General features: G+C 35.3%; 2 protein-coding genes and 1 long non-coding RNA gene across 6 annotated transcripts; 2 read left to right on the forward strand and 1 right to left on the reverse strand.

Annotated features, from left to right (window-relative positions):
* Positions 1-1,035: 1,035 nt before the first annotated feature.
* On the forward strand, positions 1,036-7,841 carry LOC120269408 (uncharacterized protein At5g19025-like). 3 transcript variants are annotated; one of them, XM_039276746.1, is made up of 5 exons: positions 1,036-4,508; positions 5,032-5,206; positions 6,463-6,529; positions 6,604-6,668; positions 7,522-7,841. In XM_039276746.1, exon 1 carries the CDS (start codon positions 1,449-1,451, stop codon positions 2,112-2,114), a length of 666 nt encoding a protein of 221 aa, XP_039132680.1. In that variant the 5' UTR covers positions 1,036-1,448; the 3' UTR covers positions 2,115-4,508; positions 5,032-5,206; positions 6,463-6,529; positions 6,604-6,668; positions 7,522-7,841. The 3 variants fall into 3 exon arrangements, with proteins under 3 accessions (XP_039132680.1, XP_039132679.1, XP_039132681.1); XM_039276745.1 differs by having other exon boundaries at positions 6,469-6,529; XM_039276747.1 differs by lacking the exons at positions 6,463-6,529; positions 6,604-6,668.
* Positions 7,842-7,889: 48 nt separating this feature from the next.
* LOC120269407 (myb-related protein 2-like) lies at positions 7,890-10,433 on the reverse strand. Of its 2 annotated transcripts, none has more exons than XM_039276743.1 (7): positions 10,109-10,433; positions 9,817-10,029; positions 9,646-9,722; positions 9,507-9,564; positions 9,343-9,430; positions 9,195-9,264; positions 7,890-8,782 (listed from the first exon to the last, which is right to left on the reverse strand). In XM_039276743.1, exons 2-7 carry the CDS (start codon positions 10,019-10,021, stop codon positions 8,033-8,035), a joined length of 1,248 nt encoding a protein of 415 aa, XP_039132677.1. In that variant the 5' UTR covers positions 10,022-10,029; positions 10,109-10,433; the 3' UTR covers positions 7,890-8,032. The 2 variants fall into 2 exon arrangements, with proteins under 2 accessions (XP_039132677.1, XP_039132676.1); XM_039276742.1 differs by having other exon boundaries at positions 7,891-8,782; positions 9,817-10,024; positions 10,109-10,432.
* LOC120269409 lies at positions 8,776-13,670 on the forward strand. Its single transcript, XR_005539155.1, has 5 exons — positions 8,776-8,947; positions 9,187-9,281; positions 9,889-10,006; positions 11,900-12,146; positions 13,403-13,670. It is a non-coding gene; the product is annotated as an uncharacterized LOC120269409 (long non-coding RNA).
* Positions 13,671-16,014: the final 2,344 nt, after the last annotated feature.

Here is a 16,014-nt window from a genome sequence, read left to right on the forward strand (position 1 = left end):
ACTGTATTATAGTTTGAGGTACAAATATTTTATCAAATTATGCTACATTTAGGCATCATTTTGTGCTACACTAAATAAGGAATGAAAAAAATTATACTATATTGCACCTCAAAATTTGGCTTATTAAACACACCCTAAAAATATCAAAAGATTTGATAAGCCACAAGACAAGGAGTGCATGCTGCTTGAATATTAAGTCTTCGATATAGTGGATACACACATGATTAGTGAGCAAATCTACCCGAATGTGTGACTTGAACATCTTTAAGTTAATGAATGAGTTGATTAGTAAAAGAAAGAGACACCAAACAATACTGACCACATTAAAGAGGTTCGAATTTTTGTAAAATTATTTAAAAACTAAGTCCAAAAAACTTATTCAAGATGACAAGGTAAAATGACATAATGGCAGACTATTTTTATAAGAAAAGAAAGTTATTGATTAGGGTATTGTTATTATAAAGAAATCTGACCAATCTAATTCTAACTGGACCAAGAAATTTCATTGGTTTGGTTGTAATTGAGTTTATAAATAAAAATTTTATTTTAACATATAAATAGAGAAAATGGTTTCTGTGGACGTACACAAACGTCCACAGACAGCAACAGTAGGATTAAGATAATGCACAGTGAGAGCTAATTTTATTACTGTTCACTAAATAGTGTAGAACCGTTGGATTGAAATCCAACGGCCCAGAGCAATATTCACAGATTACGAATTGTGAACGTGCGTAGAGGATCGATGCTTATATATATATATATATATATTTAAAATTAGTAACATATAATACAGTCTTGTAATGACATGTTAACATGATATTATTAACGACTTACTTAGCAACTTATTTTCATCAAATGACCATATTTATATATTTTTAAGGATCAAAGTAAACATGTTTAGATATTATTAAGGACCGGTTGTGAAATGTCTCCAAGTTTAAAAAAATAAAAGTAAAATAAAATAAAATGCAAATATAAAAAATGTAAGGGGGGTGATTGTAAAAAATGTTCTTTCTTTCATCTATGAAATCCACGCTTATTTCCACACGTCAACCCCTCGAACACCGCTTCCCTCGTCGACACTTCATTGAAGACGACCCTCACACGACGCTTCACCAAACCCTCATCTTTTTCTCTCCTTCTCTTCTCCCTTCTCTCTGGAATTCTCCGATCGTGAATCAGATCTATGTTTTGTGGATGATCCCCCATAATCTCCGCTCTCCGGCGATCCCTGTAGATCTCTGTATCTCCATCGAATTCAGATCCATTCTCCCATCTGTTCCAAATCTTGTTGCTTTTTGTTTTGAATTGGATTGAGATCTATTTTTATGGTAACCTGTATGATTCTCGATCAATCTTAGTTTGGTTTGGTGAGGATTTGTGAATTTTCTTTGGTTTTGTGATCGGGATTGGATTTAGGGTTTGGATTGTTTTTGGGTCTGGGATAAATGGCGATGGTTGATTGCCGGAGCTTGATTGAGTTCTGCCGTGCGTTTGAGCGGCATCGGAGAACGGCGGCGAGCTCCACGGAATCATCGGAGCACCATCGTTTCCGTAAGAGCAAGTCTCTTAATCCCTTGTCTCACCCTTTCTGTGAGCACTCAACCTTCGCCGTCGTTGACATCGTCATCCTCTGCCTGGCCCTTGGAGCGCTCGGAGTCCTCACCGTCCCTTGCCTCAAGCTCATCTTCCAAGAATCTAGCTATCTTCTCACCTTTGCGGTGGCTTTCATGGAGGAAGTCATCTGCAATGCCCCTGTTGCTTACATTGCAGGCTTGATCATGTTCGTTACTGCCATCGTCGTTTGGGAATGGATCAGTTACCAGGGGAGGAAATGCGGGAATCCTTATTGCAAAGGTCTTAAGAAAGCCGTCGAATTTGATATCCAGCTTGAATCAGAGGAATGTGTGAGGTACTTGCCACCTTCGCCAAAGGACTTGCTTGGAGCCTGCCCGCTTGAACTAGGAGGTGATCACAAGGAGCTTGAAGCTGAGCTTAAGAAGATGGCACCGCTGAATGGACGCACTGTTCTGATATTTCGCTTGCGTTGTGGGTGCCCTGCTGGGAGAATGGAGGTTTGGGGGGAGAAGAAAGTGCGCAGGATCAAGAAGTAGACATCTATATATACTCATCTTTATCTCATAATATGCCCTCTTATAGGAACAATATCCAACTTTAAGCTTGTGGATCTCTCATTACTCCTCTTCAGCAAATAAATAACATAGGATATGCTCTGAAGATTGTAGCATCTAGCGGCATTATCATATCATACTTTCATCGCCAGGGAACTTCAATCACATAATTTCAATAAAGTGATCTATTAGATATCATTTGTGACTTAATATTTTTGCCTGGTTGCTTCTTTCTTCTGTCATGACATTCTTTTGATAAGTTGCATTTCTGGAGCATGATGTGTTCATATTAATCTAGTCTTAGCATTCTAGTGTATGCAAATTATTAGAAGGGACTGTTTTTGAATTTGTTCTCTATCTCTAATTAGTTCAAAGCTTTGGTACTACATGACCATTATGTTTGGAGGAAATATCTTTCTTTCTTTTTTCCCATGTAGCATGTGATTTTAATAGTTTAATATCCAATCAATGTGGTACTCTCCTTGCATGTTTTGTTTTGTTTTTTATTTTATATCTGTCATTTTTAGACTTCTTTGGATGGTAGCTTTTTCAAGTGAGGCAGCTTGTTTTGACGCTAACGACAAACTTATGATCAAGCTACTTGTTTTATGTTTTCAATGGTCCATGACTCTGTTATGTTCTGAAACTGTATTTTTTTGGAATTATTTATAATAGTTGGCGCAAACTTGTTTCCAAGTCAATTGTTTGTTGCTGATTAAGCTACTTCTTTGGACTTTTTTTTAGACTTTTTAGATGTTAGCTTTTTGTAGGTGAGGTAGCTTGTTTGATGCTAACGACAGACTTTTGATCAAGCTACTTCTTGTTTTATGTTTCAAAATGGTCCATGACTATGTTTATGCTTCGAGACTGTATTTTCCTGGAATCATATTACGATAGTTGGAGCAAACATGTTTCGTGATATCTCTTCAAGTTGTAATGTCTTTCGATTCAAGTCAATTGCTCATTGCTGATTAAGCTACTTTTTTTAGACTTTGTAGATGTGAGCCATTTCAAGTGAGGTAGCTTGTTTTGACGCTAGCAACAAACCTATCATCAAGCTACTTGGTTTGTTTTTTCCAAATGGTTCATGACTCTGTTTATGCTCTGAGACTGTATTTTTTTGGAATCATATTATTATAGTTGGTGCAAACCTGTTTCATGGTACCTCTTCAAGCTGTGATGCCTTCGATTCGAGTCAATTGTCTGCCACTGATTTTCAAGTTGATATATTGCTGGGAGAAAAGTTTGTTTTTCCCGAATGATAATAATTCATTGAAATTAAATACTGTTTGTGAATTTTCTGTGTTTAGTTATGAATTGTTGTTTCTTGAGGGAACAATGGTTAGCAAAATTATGAGGTTTTACCATACTTTTGTTCTTGAAATAATTAAAGCAGCTATTTTATTTGTATGATATTTTTTTTCTTTGTAAATGATTTATTTGATCCTTAAATATAATCTTCAAAAGACATGGCACCATGCTGGTTTAAATTTAGCTTGGCTAAAATATTTGACGCCCGTACTAGTGATCTAAATTTAGATTGGTGTTGCAAATTAGAAATCATGAGAGAGTTTGATAGTGTGTTTCCTGAATTTCAATGATTATACATGGCCTTTTGAAATTGGAATTTTCTTCTCAAAGTAGTAAGGTCGCATATTCTTATATCTTCTCAATTGGGAAAACTGGGAGTCGTTGTTATGTTCACGTGGTAGGATGCTATGTGTGAAAGTTGATTTTCTTTATTTAGAAAGAAGATACAAAGAAGCCTATAAGAGGGAGGGGAGGTTAACTTATTTGTTTGACATGATTATGTTCCATTGTCTTTTGTCAATTTAAGAGCATTATCATAGACGATGTTGGGAAAAGGCATGTCTATTGTGGCATGCTCATGTATCTTATGAACATCCATACAGTTCTCCTTCTTCTTCCTCATATGTACTTTAACTTCTCGATCAAGAAAGGCCTACATAGCAAAGGTTAGCGCTTTTAATGGAGTCAAAGAATTTGTCAGCAGTTTGAGAATGCACTGAGACTGCCTTCAAACTAACTTTTAGTTTACACTACTTGTGATGGCATAGAAAATAACTTTTTTTTTATTGGTTGAACATAAACCATTTTCCGCTGGTGCAGGTTTATATCAAGTTTAAGATAATCCAGGTTTATAAAATTATTGCTAAATGTCTGTGCTTTGTGATCTTCTATTTTGTTCTCTCTGTTATTATTTTCTCTTAACATAATTCTTCAACCAATTATTATTATTATCTTTGTTCTTTAGTGGTTGAAATGGCCAGGGACATGATGCATAAGGGACAGTTTTCAGTGACTCTGAAAGAGGCAACTAAATGATGACCATCTGGTATCATGACAACCTGAGAGGTTCTCTATCTTAACCTTTACCTTGGTAGGCATACTAGCATGACACGTTGCAATTCTTACAACCTTTACTTTGTCCATAGAACTTCCGTTTGATTTCTTTATTGCTTTTACATTTCCATTGAATTCTCAATCTGTAGGCTACCCCATAATTTGTTTTGTGATATAAATGATGGATTTCATATTTAATACTGTGCTTTGTGGTTCAATAAATATTAGTTTGTTATTTTATCAAGATAGTTAGTACTTTGATTTCTGTTTTTCTTTCTTTCTTCTTCTTCTTCTTCTTCTTCTTCTTCTTCTTCTTCTTTATTTATTTATTTATTTATTTATTATATCACTTCTCTCTTGTCTGTTTCTGCATTTACAGGCAGACTGATTTTCATATTTAACTTAAAATTTAAAAATTTTGAGTTATTAAGTTTCTTTTGATACTTTTGATCAGTTTTCTGAATTTTTACCGGGTTTCTTAACTGTTCTGTCTTCTCATTTTTATACAAAAATATATATTGGGATGTTTTGACAGAGTGATGAATGCATTCAATTGAGAAACAAACTGGACCCCATTGATTGTTGGGAATATGGTATCAAAAGAAGAGATGGCACTTGTGTGGGGTGAAGCTAGCTTATAACTGGAGACTGGGGATGAACTGAACTATCATCTTCTGATGAATCTCTTACTCATTTACAGAACTTCTCATGTACGTTATCATGGCTATTTATGTTCTCCCTGGTATTTATGATTCATCTGAAAATATGAGCTGTCACATGAAAAGTACCATATAGAGTCGAACAAAAGAGTTTTCATCTGTAGAGATAAATTGGATGATAAATTTTGGTATAATCTTTTCTTAGTGAGAAATTGTTTAATATTGAAGTGATGACACACTATTGATTCCTTATGTTAGTTTTAAATAGATTACTCTGTAATGATTTGCTAACTGTTGAAACATTGTTGACCAGTTAATCCTGTTGAGTTCCTACATGATTTGCTTGACTACCATTTCTCAATTGTCTGCCAGAAAATATTTATTGGTGTATGTGGTATCTTTTTGAAGAACATATCTTCTATGTTTTTATTCTGTAATAAGAAGAATAGATTTTCCATCCATTTAATAGATATTGATATTATCTATTCCCATCAACTCTAGATGCAAAGTATAAGATATTTTAAAGAACATGCCATTTACTGTGGCCTTTATAGCAATGATGTTTTGAGTGAAGCCTTTGCTCTACTGCCCCATCATCGAATTGTGGTCTTCAATGGTTGTTAGATAATGGATTTGATAGCGTAAGACACTTTGCCTTGACACCCAAATGGTTGGTCATTCTTTCAGGTTTGATTACATGAGAATATATGAAGCTGAGTGTTTTGCATTTGTATTGAAGAACAACCTTTGGGAGATTATCTTTGACGTAAAATTGATGGAAGGAAAACAAAACAATAAGTTCCACGAGATAAAAAAAAAGGTAGCAACCAATTTTTGTTCAATAATTCAAACAATTTGATTTCTCACTCCTTTTTCTTGGAACTCTGATTCTCCAAGAATTGATTTATAGCCTTGTGACTATGTCAATCTTCTTGTGGAAATGTATGCTGAACTTCATGACCTATAAAGACATCTCTTCAAATTATGTAATTAGAGAACTTTTGGAGTAGGTACCTCTCATGTGTTTTCAACCTAAGTTGTGCAAAGTTAAGATATGTCTTCAAATTTATGTGATTTTCCATTTACCAAAAACATCAGGACTAATTTTTTGTTTCCCAAATTGGGTTCCTAAATAGTGGATATTTTAATCTATTCAATTTAACAAAGTTCCCTATAAGACCAAGAGTTCATCTAAGGCCCGCCCATCACCATGACTTATCATCTTGGAATTTTATTTTAATAACTTATTAAAAGATCTTACCAAAGAAGAGAAATCTAATTTGTACTCATACTTTTGAGTTTGTTAGTTTCAGGGGGTTAAAATGAGTTGTGCTTTCAATTGCAAAGTTTGAATCATCAATGGTCTTAATCTAGGTATGCTAAGTCATAAAATTTTTACATTCCTTTTGAGAATGTGTTCTCATTATCTCTACTTTATGTCTTTTCAGTTCCTTGAGAGAATTTCCAGTGTAGACTTGGACCTGCTGTAGTAGTTTTAATGGTGTATGCTGTAGTACGTACATCATCAGAGGCACCACTTTTTCTTACTCTTACACTACATATATTGATATTAAAAATAAAAATTTAAGTGTCATATAATCCTTAATTTTTGCCCAAGCTTCACTGATCAAGAGACATGCCATTGATTCATGCTAGAGTGATGTAATCCTTTAGATCTCACCAAACTGCTAAATCTTCGGCCATATACTTCCTTTTATACCTTCACAAATGCGGTCGATGATATTGTGAAGCAATTACATTTTGCACAAAGAATTCCTTTTGGTTCAGACACTAGTGATATTGTGAAACAATTACATGCAGTTCATATGATGATTACTGTTAGGTTCAGACACCATGGATTTAAAAATATGCCCATTTTTTTTTTAAGGAACTGTCTTCAAGCAGTTGTACTGGTATTGCCAGAAATCATTCATCTGGTTGCATAATTGCTAAAAGTTTGTTTAATTCAGTGCTAATGTTTTGTGCAGTTTCAACTTTTCCATCGTTAGCTAGAATTATCATTACTTATTTAATTAATGACATCTGATGAAGTTTCTAGGAAAGTTTGACCTTGTAACATAGACTCTACCAAAAAAAGGTGAGAGAGGAAGCCTTTGTCTCATTGCATACTTTTCTGTGTGATTATAGAGCGTCATTCATCTGTTTGCATAACTTGCTATAAGTTCAATTCAACACTGATGCTTTAACTTTTTATGCAGTGTTCACTTTTACATCTCAAGCTAGAAGTATTATTAATTATTTAATTTATGCAATAAAATCTCTATGAAAAGCTTGTTTTCATACTGTAAAATCTACCACAAAAGGTGGAAATGGAAACTTTTGTCTCATGGCATACTTTTCTGCAGATCATAGAGCATGCAGTTGGAAGAAGTGGAACGACCATAGTTTTGTTGAGGACTTTTTGCTAGTTCGTTCTGAGAATGACGTGTAGGGTGTTATGGGAGTTCGGGCTTTTAGCCCTATAAGAACTGTATTGAGTTCTTGACTTTACAGTGTTTCTAGTTATTTGCAAGGATTTTTAGAAGTTCTACTGTTATTTTATCATAGTCAATTTTCGTGATATTCTATGATGTCTCCTATGTTCTGATGACATGACTTTGAGACTGCTTATTAGTGAAGTACCTTCTGTTTTAGGTTTGTGTTTTTTATTATTTTTTAGGATAAATTAATTGTTCCTAACAACTATCCATTTTGACTTACTTTCTTTGGTTAAACTGCAATTTCTGGACAAGGAAGACTGTTATCAACTGATTCTACGTTGAACTATATATGGAAGGCTGTAGCAGGTGCTTATATAATAGCTTTCCATACACTCATCACCTACTAATTACTATCTTCTTTCTGGTTTGGCATCCTTCAGCTCCAGCTAAAATCATTCAAGTCAAATTGTTTACAATCTGAAAGAGAAAGATTGTCATCACCAACATTTAAATCCAGTTGTGCTGTTTGGCATGGCAGTCCATATGCATCTGATTGCCTTTGTTTCTCTTGTTGCATCACTGGTCTATCGCGTAGTGGCTGTTCATAATGAGAAAGATCATCCAAGCCTCTTTCTTTGTGCCATGCATTAGAAATGCTGTTATTTCCTTCTTTCTCGCTTTTCGTTTTAAAGCTGATCGTTGGACTAGTTGCAGTCATCTTGACTGGGAAAATTGTCATGGATGAATCTCTCAATTTGGTTGAAGGGACTATATCATGCACTGTTGTGTTTCCATCCCATGCATTATTAGGCTGCTCAAGCTTGATATTCTCCCCAAAGCATTGGGGTGTTCTAGCTTGATGAATTCTCAATCCTGTATCTAGGTTGTGGACCTCTTGGTCCTTTTGAGATCCTTCTACAGAGGTCAAGCAGCTATCCATTGAAAAGTCAGCAAGCTGTGCCATTTGTGCTTGCAGGGTCTCTAAAGGGAGGTCTTTGAAACCTGGAAATGCAGTACCCAGACTTTCATTGGACACTCTGGAGACCAATTCAGAGATCTGTGCTTTGGCAGCTTCCAGGCTCTGAGGACCCAAGTTTTGCTTTCCAAGTGTCTCTTGGGCCTTTTCCAGAACACATTGTAAATATTTTCCTTGAGCTTCTATTCGGAGCTGCAAGTGTCTTTGCACCTTCTCATGGGAAAAAAAGGAAAAACACATTCCAGAGTTTTGTCATGATTTTTTGTGATGACTTAATATTAAATCATAATTATTAGGACTCTGCTGCTGCAAATAAAAGAAAAGTGCTCTTATGATGAGGTGGATCTGAAGCAGCCAGCAGCACTTGCTATTCTGGTATTTTGTTATCTTCTATAATTTTTCTAAATTATTTTTCTGCAAAATTCTTTCTTTCCCTTCTTGATGGAGGGTGGGCCTATCTTTCTTGATTTCTTTTTTCTGCCTTAATTTACTATAAAATTTGAAGTTATCAAGTAAATTACTTTTGCATGATATCTGGATTACAGACTACATAATCTAGGATTTATACAACTGCTTTATTTTTCTTTAAAAGAATGTGATTGTAACTTTTCCAGGCTTTTACCTCAAGTTGTTCATGTAGCCGTTTCTGGACCTCAATCTGTATCTGAAGTGCTTCACTTATCTGCATGGAACTGAAATGTTGATCTTGGTAAGTGAGACTTGATCATAGAAAAGGAAGCATCCTAGAACATATTTATTCAGGTTCTTACTTGTTCGTCTGAGCAGGAATGTTTGTTTTGCTCATTAATGATCCTGTAACTTCAGATGCTTTATCTGTGGCCACTGTGCAACCTATGACTGATAAAATCAATCTATGCTTAGTGCCATCAGTTAAATTTTCAAAATTCAAGTCTACTTTTTGAAAATTGCATACCATTTTTGGTTGCTCCACTGCAAGATTGAGCATGGAGATTCTTACTAAGCCTGTGCTTCTGAAGAAACAAAGGCCATTCTTATTGTCTGGTATTGAAACATTAGAATTTTGAAATGATAAGTTATGAGTTAATCGGTACCTGGAGGTGGCTTTTCAAGTGATATAAGGTTAGTCCTGGAATGCCCATTAGCTTCATGACCGTTTTTGGGGTAGCTTCTGCAAATGCAGAAATATTCATTGTACTCATTATTTATTTATTTATTTATTTATTTTGTACATTCTAGTTTCATGTTGTCAGGTGTGTACTTACTTTCTGCTCCACCCAGTTGATTGACTGCTTCTATAAATCGTTCATGAAGCTCTGGTGTCCATTTCAATCTAGGTTTGGCATCTGTTGATAGGATTAATCCTGAATCACCCTGTACGTTTCCTCCTTGAAGCAAAAGATGTCTCTCTGGAGGAAAGGCTGCCCTAGCAGGAAGGATGCTGTTCTTACTTGGGTAAGGATGATACATTTTCTGCCCTTTAAAGCATATTAGCCATATGAGAGGAGACATCAAAAAGCAAATAGTAGCATTTGTGATAGTTTAGAAACTTCTCACCCTTTCTCTCTTCTCCTCTGTTATTGGTGATCGGAAAACTGCAAGTACCTGACACAAATCTTGTGTGTTGTCAGCTACCTAATTCTAGAAAGCTACCTTAAGTGCATCTTGCAATCTGAATGCTCCTGTTTGTTAGCCCTTCACCCCCTTCTTACTTGGATGAAGGGAAACCCTAGTGTCTTCTTATAGGCAAAAAGAGAATTTGGAACATTTGCAAAATAGTACCCACTCAAATCTAATGTTGACATCTAACCAAAGAAATCTTGTTCATCTTTCTTTCCTTATCTGTGGTCCATGTTCCACGACTTTTGTTGTCAATTAATGAGCCTATACCTCCAACCTCAATTAGAAAATGCATGATCATCCGTTTCTTAGGATTGTACTTATCAATGCACTATGAATGCATCAATCCCTTTAAGAAGAGAAGGCATCTTATGCACCAATGTGTAATTTTTTGATGTAAAATTCTTAGATGCCTGAACTTTGGTAACAAATCAAAATTGTGGGTCCACCGCACGTGGGAACTCTGTGACTCTGTGACATGAATTGACATGTCTGGTGGTTGCTTTAGATGGTTAGATTCTATCATTTAGTGTGAAAGATAGTGCTGTGGGTATAGAATCTTTTTCCAAGACTGAATGGAGAATTGAGGAATATTTGTTTAGTTGCTGATTGGAGAGATTTGAACATTCTGTTGACTGGAAGTCCAGAAGCAGAACCAAAACATCTTTTTTAGGTTAATTTCTGGAGGCTACTCTGCCCTAACGACAGTTATCAAGGAATCACATATGGCATAAACATGGAATTGGCCTTTGTCTTCTCTTGGAAGTCTGGTACTTATTCTACCATTTAGTTAAAAGAGAACAGGGTCTGCATGCATGTTAATGGGTGTCAGCCATAAGTAAGGGTGTCACCTCTTACACAAACTATAGGCAAAGCTATTGGAGCATCAAGGAAAAAATAAAGATAGCACTGACCTCTGCTTTATGTAATACTGTGTTTTAGGTCCATGGTTATTTGTTATTAGTTTATTTTAATCTGCCTTCTTGCTGAATTGTGCGCAGATAGTCTCAAAAAATTATTTAAAAGTCTTTCATTTAATGGTTCTTGAACTCCTGGATGCACTTAGAAAATGTGAGTTTTCGTTGTTCCTAAGGACTAAAACAGTGTACTGACAAGCATGAAATTTCCTCTGCTTGAGAGGTACTAAATTTCTGTAGTACAAAATCCAACCATGCTGTTCCACCAGTTTAAGCCAGTCCTAGAATTAAGGAAGCACAAAGTGGGAATATTTTCAGAGTTTAGGTAGCTTGCAATCCTCACACCACATTTTGGATAGCAGGGTATCTGTGTCTGGCAAGCATTATAGTTGGCTCTTATCATTCGCGATCTTGCACCCCATTGTGTCCCCACATAGAAGAATATTTGAATTTGACAATGTTGATAGAGTTCTCTTTAATGTTAAAAACAAATGAGATCATATCTTGCTTTTCTCTCTCAATCTTTTTATACCAACAAAATATCTTTGAAGTGCATCCATCACAAGCAACTCAATTTATTCTTAAAGAATGATCAGGTGTCAAATCTGATTTACCATTTTTCCCTCTCATGCGGTTGTTCCAATACATTGAGGAATAAGGAAAAAAGAAATTATGTTGTTTTTTCCTTTTGTTATACCGGTTGCTTTTTTTTTTTTACAGTTTTTGAAGGTGTAAGTGGATTTTGTTTTTGCACACATCTATTATTTATGTTTTTAACAGCTATGGTTAAATTTTTGTGACATATTTGTAGGAAGTTCCCAGGAAAATAGAGATGCATGATTGGTGTGGGCGCCAATCAACCATTCTTGGTTTGAAACTGTACTGTGTTGGTACATCTTTTGAAAAGTTGGAATGTGACCAGCAACAATTAGAATTTATGCCTCTCGGATAAAGAAGGTTTGAGACGGGAGGAATTCATCAACCCATGCACATGGAATTCAGAATATCGAATTTCGAATCCAAGGTTTTTGTCTCCATTGGATACTGCAGTTTAAGATGTGAGCCACTATTCTCTTCCTTTATTATAGTCAAACATACCTGTCTGTTTGTTTTTCTTTCTGATTGAAGAGGCCAAGATGCCTTGCTTCAACTCTTATTTATCTCAGGACCAGCGCTGTATGCTTAGCTGATAACAAGTTTTTTGTAGCTAAATTTAAACTAGGTTGACGTGGACAAGAGAATTTTGATTTAGAAGCTTTGATTGATCTTTATATAGATTGAAACAAGGACATAAAAGAGGCAAACTTACTATACTAAGTGTCATTATTGACAAATCCCCACTATAGTGGAATTCTCAAAGGTCTTTCTGATTCAGTGATTAGATCATGTGATGAAGTAATAATCTAATTGTTTACACTGTCTATCTATAGATTTGTATCTGATTCGGATTCGCTTAATATTCTAAAAAGAATTCCTAGATGAGATTATTAGCTTCAGCTAGAATAGAGGAATACAAAATATATTGCCAATCTTGTGTGTCTATTTGCATGCCATCTAGATGCCTTATGCTTCCCAAAGACCCTAGGGAACTTGTACTCTTCCTCACTACACACGGTTCATTTAAAAACAAAAAAGAAAGCATGGATAAAAATTAAATAATAAACAAAGGCATTTATGCATGCTAGCTATAAATGGAAAATTTCCAATATGGTTCAAAGAATGAACAAATATGAAACTAACCTTGTTGAAGTTGGTGGGCTAATGCTCACGACTATTTACCATATTCTATTAAGTTTATTTTGTTTTTTGCCAAGATGTACGGCTAAGCCGCTAAGAAAGGTAGGGGTGTGCACAAATGGGAGTGAGACTCCGTATACATTGGTGTTGGGACCATTCGTATGCAATTACTATTTAGACTCACAAATATGTGTTCTCACCCATGATTCGAACTCTCACCATTTGTGAAAGATTGTAACAAGGATTCGGCTACCAATAGACCACTTAGTCGTTGATTGTCAAGTTTACTATCTTTGACCTAGGTTTGTTTAGCTCCTGTAAATATTCCTCAACTCACGTAGTCGCTGGAGCATATATTCTATTTGTTTTTGCTCATGAACATCCGAGGAGTTTCTTATTGGTGATAAATTAATGTCGACACCATTTCTTTATATGGTTCTAGATCGAATCCTCTAAAGTCGAAGAATCAGTATTTCAAATGAGTTTCCTGTTCCTTTTTGTGGTTTTCATTCACTGATTTCTGAACAAGTGGCTTTGCTTTTCTTGCAACTATTATTCTCCACAATGTCACTCTCAGCTAAAAATGAGCAGTTCCTGCAAAAGTATTCCTGATGGTGGGGGACAGATTCTCCCCAAGTTTTGTTTTTCAGTAAAAGAAAAATGGTTTTGCTGGCAAAGTTTAGTTCCATGGGACCTGACCTGCGAAACAATTTGCTCAAAACTCTATCTGGTGAGTTTCTGCAATCCTTTCTCTTTTTAAATATCTAAATATTTAAATATTCTTAGACCTGTGATTTAATTGTGACATATTTACCAAGGTTTCTTTTGCATATATACATGTATGAAATCTCTCCTCTTGCAGAGAACTTCTTGTCTTTTTCATAGTTGTTAATAATTACTTGGTATGTTTTTCATGAAAAAAACAAAAAGAAAAATTATTGCCTTGAACAGAGTCAATTCAAGTTTTTCCTTCCAAAATGCCTCTCTGATTTTATAGACATCCTAGAACCCTTTTCATTTTCCTTATGTTTTTTTCTTCTCCTTTCATAGAAATTTTTGTCATTTTAATTTCTTCTACTTTTTTGATAGGAAGAATTTCTATTATTAATTATTACACACTTTAAGAAAAAGATATTTTTTAAAATATTTAAAAATTTAAAATGATCAAAAATAATTATAAAAGATGAGGTTATTTTCATCATTCACACGTTTTTTTGTCTCCACTGTCTACAATGAAAGTTGATGATGTAGATTAATATTGATAAGTATTAAATCATATGAGATGTTTTTTTATTAATAATGAATTTTACAATAAATTAAAAAAAATGATCATAATTTTTCTTTAAAATATTAGTTATCAATTAAATATCAATTATTGAAATAATATAGAATTATTGAATCATTGTCTTTTTTAATTAGTGTGACGGTGTTTATAAAATTTAGATAATGCCCATTTGAATTAATTTTCATATAAATAAAATTCAAACCTCAAAAAACAATTATTGGTGTTGGGTGGGCCAGCCATCCTGCAACTTGACTTGGTATTTTGAGAAGCCGCCCATCCATTGTCTTTCTTTGTACAATTTTATATACCTTTTTCCCATTTTTTTTTTTCTAAAAGTACATCTTTGCCCTTCCTAACCATATTTCTAAAAATTTAACTGTTGATAGTGCACTTGTTTACTTCTAAAAACAAGTATTTACATTGCTTGACAAATATAAATGAATATTTTACCAATAGTTGTTTGCCTATTGGTATCTGGTCTAAGATTTTTATTTAAGATTTTTATTTTTGGAGAAATTCTGATATTAGAACCTGTGTTATTTTGGAGAAATTATGAGATTAGAATCTATGTAAGGTGAGGGCCAGATGTTGTGCTTGTGATTATGTTTTATATATATATATATATATATTCGTTTTTGACTTAAATCTTAAATGGGGGTGTTTGTTTTGTTTTGTTTGTGAAAAAGGTGGATAAATCCACTTCAATTAAAACGAGAACAACATATAAACCCAACCACAAGAAGTGGAACAAAATCAGGTACAAATCAACAATAAAAGCACAAAACGAGGCAAAACAACCGCCTCAACCTGCCCCTAGGAACTTAGCCGACTATTTAGTATGCGAAGATAACCCTGCATCCGGAATGGATGCTCCAACTTGCTCCTCCCCCGTCGAGCTCAGAAACTCCAAACTGCGCCTGATGGTAGTAGAATGCTCCTCCATCTTTGCTCTCGATCTGTCACTAACTGTAGAAAGCTAGGATAATAATATTCGATCAATCTTCACAATTAGAGCATGAGCAGACATCATAATATCATTAAACATGCAGTCATTCCTAGAATGCCAAAGATTCCACACAATCGCTTTCACCACTAAGACCCTTAACTCTCTACAGGCCAGTCTGACAGATAATCTCCAAGCCCCCCAAACCAGATGAAGGCAATCTGGCAGATCCGTGAGACCGAGCAAACTATTGAAGTATCTCCACACCTGCTTTGCCAACGGGCACTGCAAGAAGAGATGATCCACCGCCCTCGACTCGTCGCATCACGACAAGACATGTGTCGCCCGTCGGTAGGCGGTTACATCTTCCCGATTTCTAAGTTCTCCAAGGTTAGAATCCTGTTTTTCCAAGCTAGCCAATTAAAAATGTTTATTTTCTTCGGGCAATTACTCTTCCAGAAAAATTTCGCCAAAGGGCACCGCAGTCCACCATCATTCAGGAATGTGTAGAATGATTTCACTATGAACACCCCATTCCTAGTAAGACGCTATCTTTTAGAGTCTTCGATCACCTCCCTCCTGCCCTTGCCTCTGTTCTATAAAAGTCTTCACTTCCTTCTCCTCCATGAATGGGGACCGTGACAAAAGAAAAAACAAGTCACTAACTGTTCCATTCGGTTCCAAAGATCTACCAAATTCCTCCTTCCAAATATACATCGGAGCTCTACCACTTAACCAGCTATCTTTCCAAAATAGCGTCTCCCTCCTAGAGTTAATGTCATGCCCAATGCAACTTCGAAAAGCCGGAAGACAATTTAACACCCTTTTCCAGAAGAAGGAAATTCTCCCCGATTGACTAGGGAACATATTCCAACGGTCCATACCATAATTGAACTTAATTACCTCGGTACCACACCATGAGCTGTCTGACATAAATCTCCACCACCATTTCCCCACTAAC

The sequence above is a fragment of the Dioscorea cayenensis genome, chromosome 9 (genome assembly GCF_009730915.1).
Source record: "Dioscorea cayenensis subsp. rotundata cultivar TDr96_F1 chromosome 9, TDr96_F1_v2_PseudoChromosome.rev07_lg8_w22 25.fasta, whole genome shotgun sequence".
Lineage (NCBI taxonomy): Eukaryota > Viridiplantae > Streptophyta > Magnoliopsida > Dioscoreales > Dioscoreaceae > Dioscorea > Dioscorea cayenensis.

What these genes read in the sequence shown, in the direction of transcription:
- LOC120269408 (XM_039276746.1), top strand. Translation starts at nt 1,449, where the DNA reads ATGGCGATGGTTGATTGCCGGAGCTTGATTGAGTTCTGCCGTGCGTTT.
- LOC120269407 (XM_039276743.1), bottom strand. Translation starts at nt 10,021, where the DNA reads ATGTATCATCCTTACCCAAGTAAGAACAGCATCCTTCCTGCTAGGGCA. An exon ending in ACTTGAAAAGCCACCTCCAG is followed by an intron (nt 9,565 to 9,645) that starts GTACCGATTAAC and finishes TTGTTTCTTCAG; the next exon opens with AAGCACAGGCTTAGTAAGAA. An exon ending in ATTCCTGCTCAGACGAACAA is followed by an intron (nt 9,265 to 9,342) that starts GTAAGAACCTGA and finishes TCAACATTTCAG; the next exon opens with TTCCATGCAGATAAGTGAAG.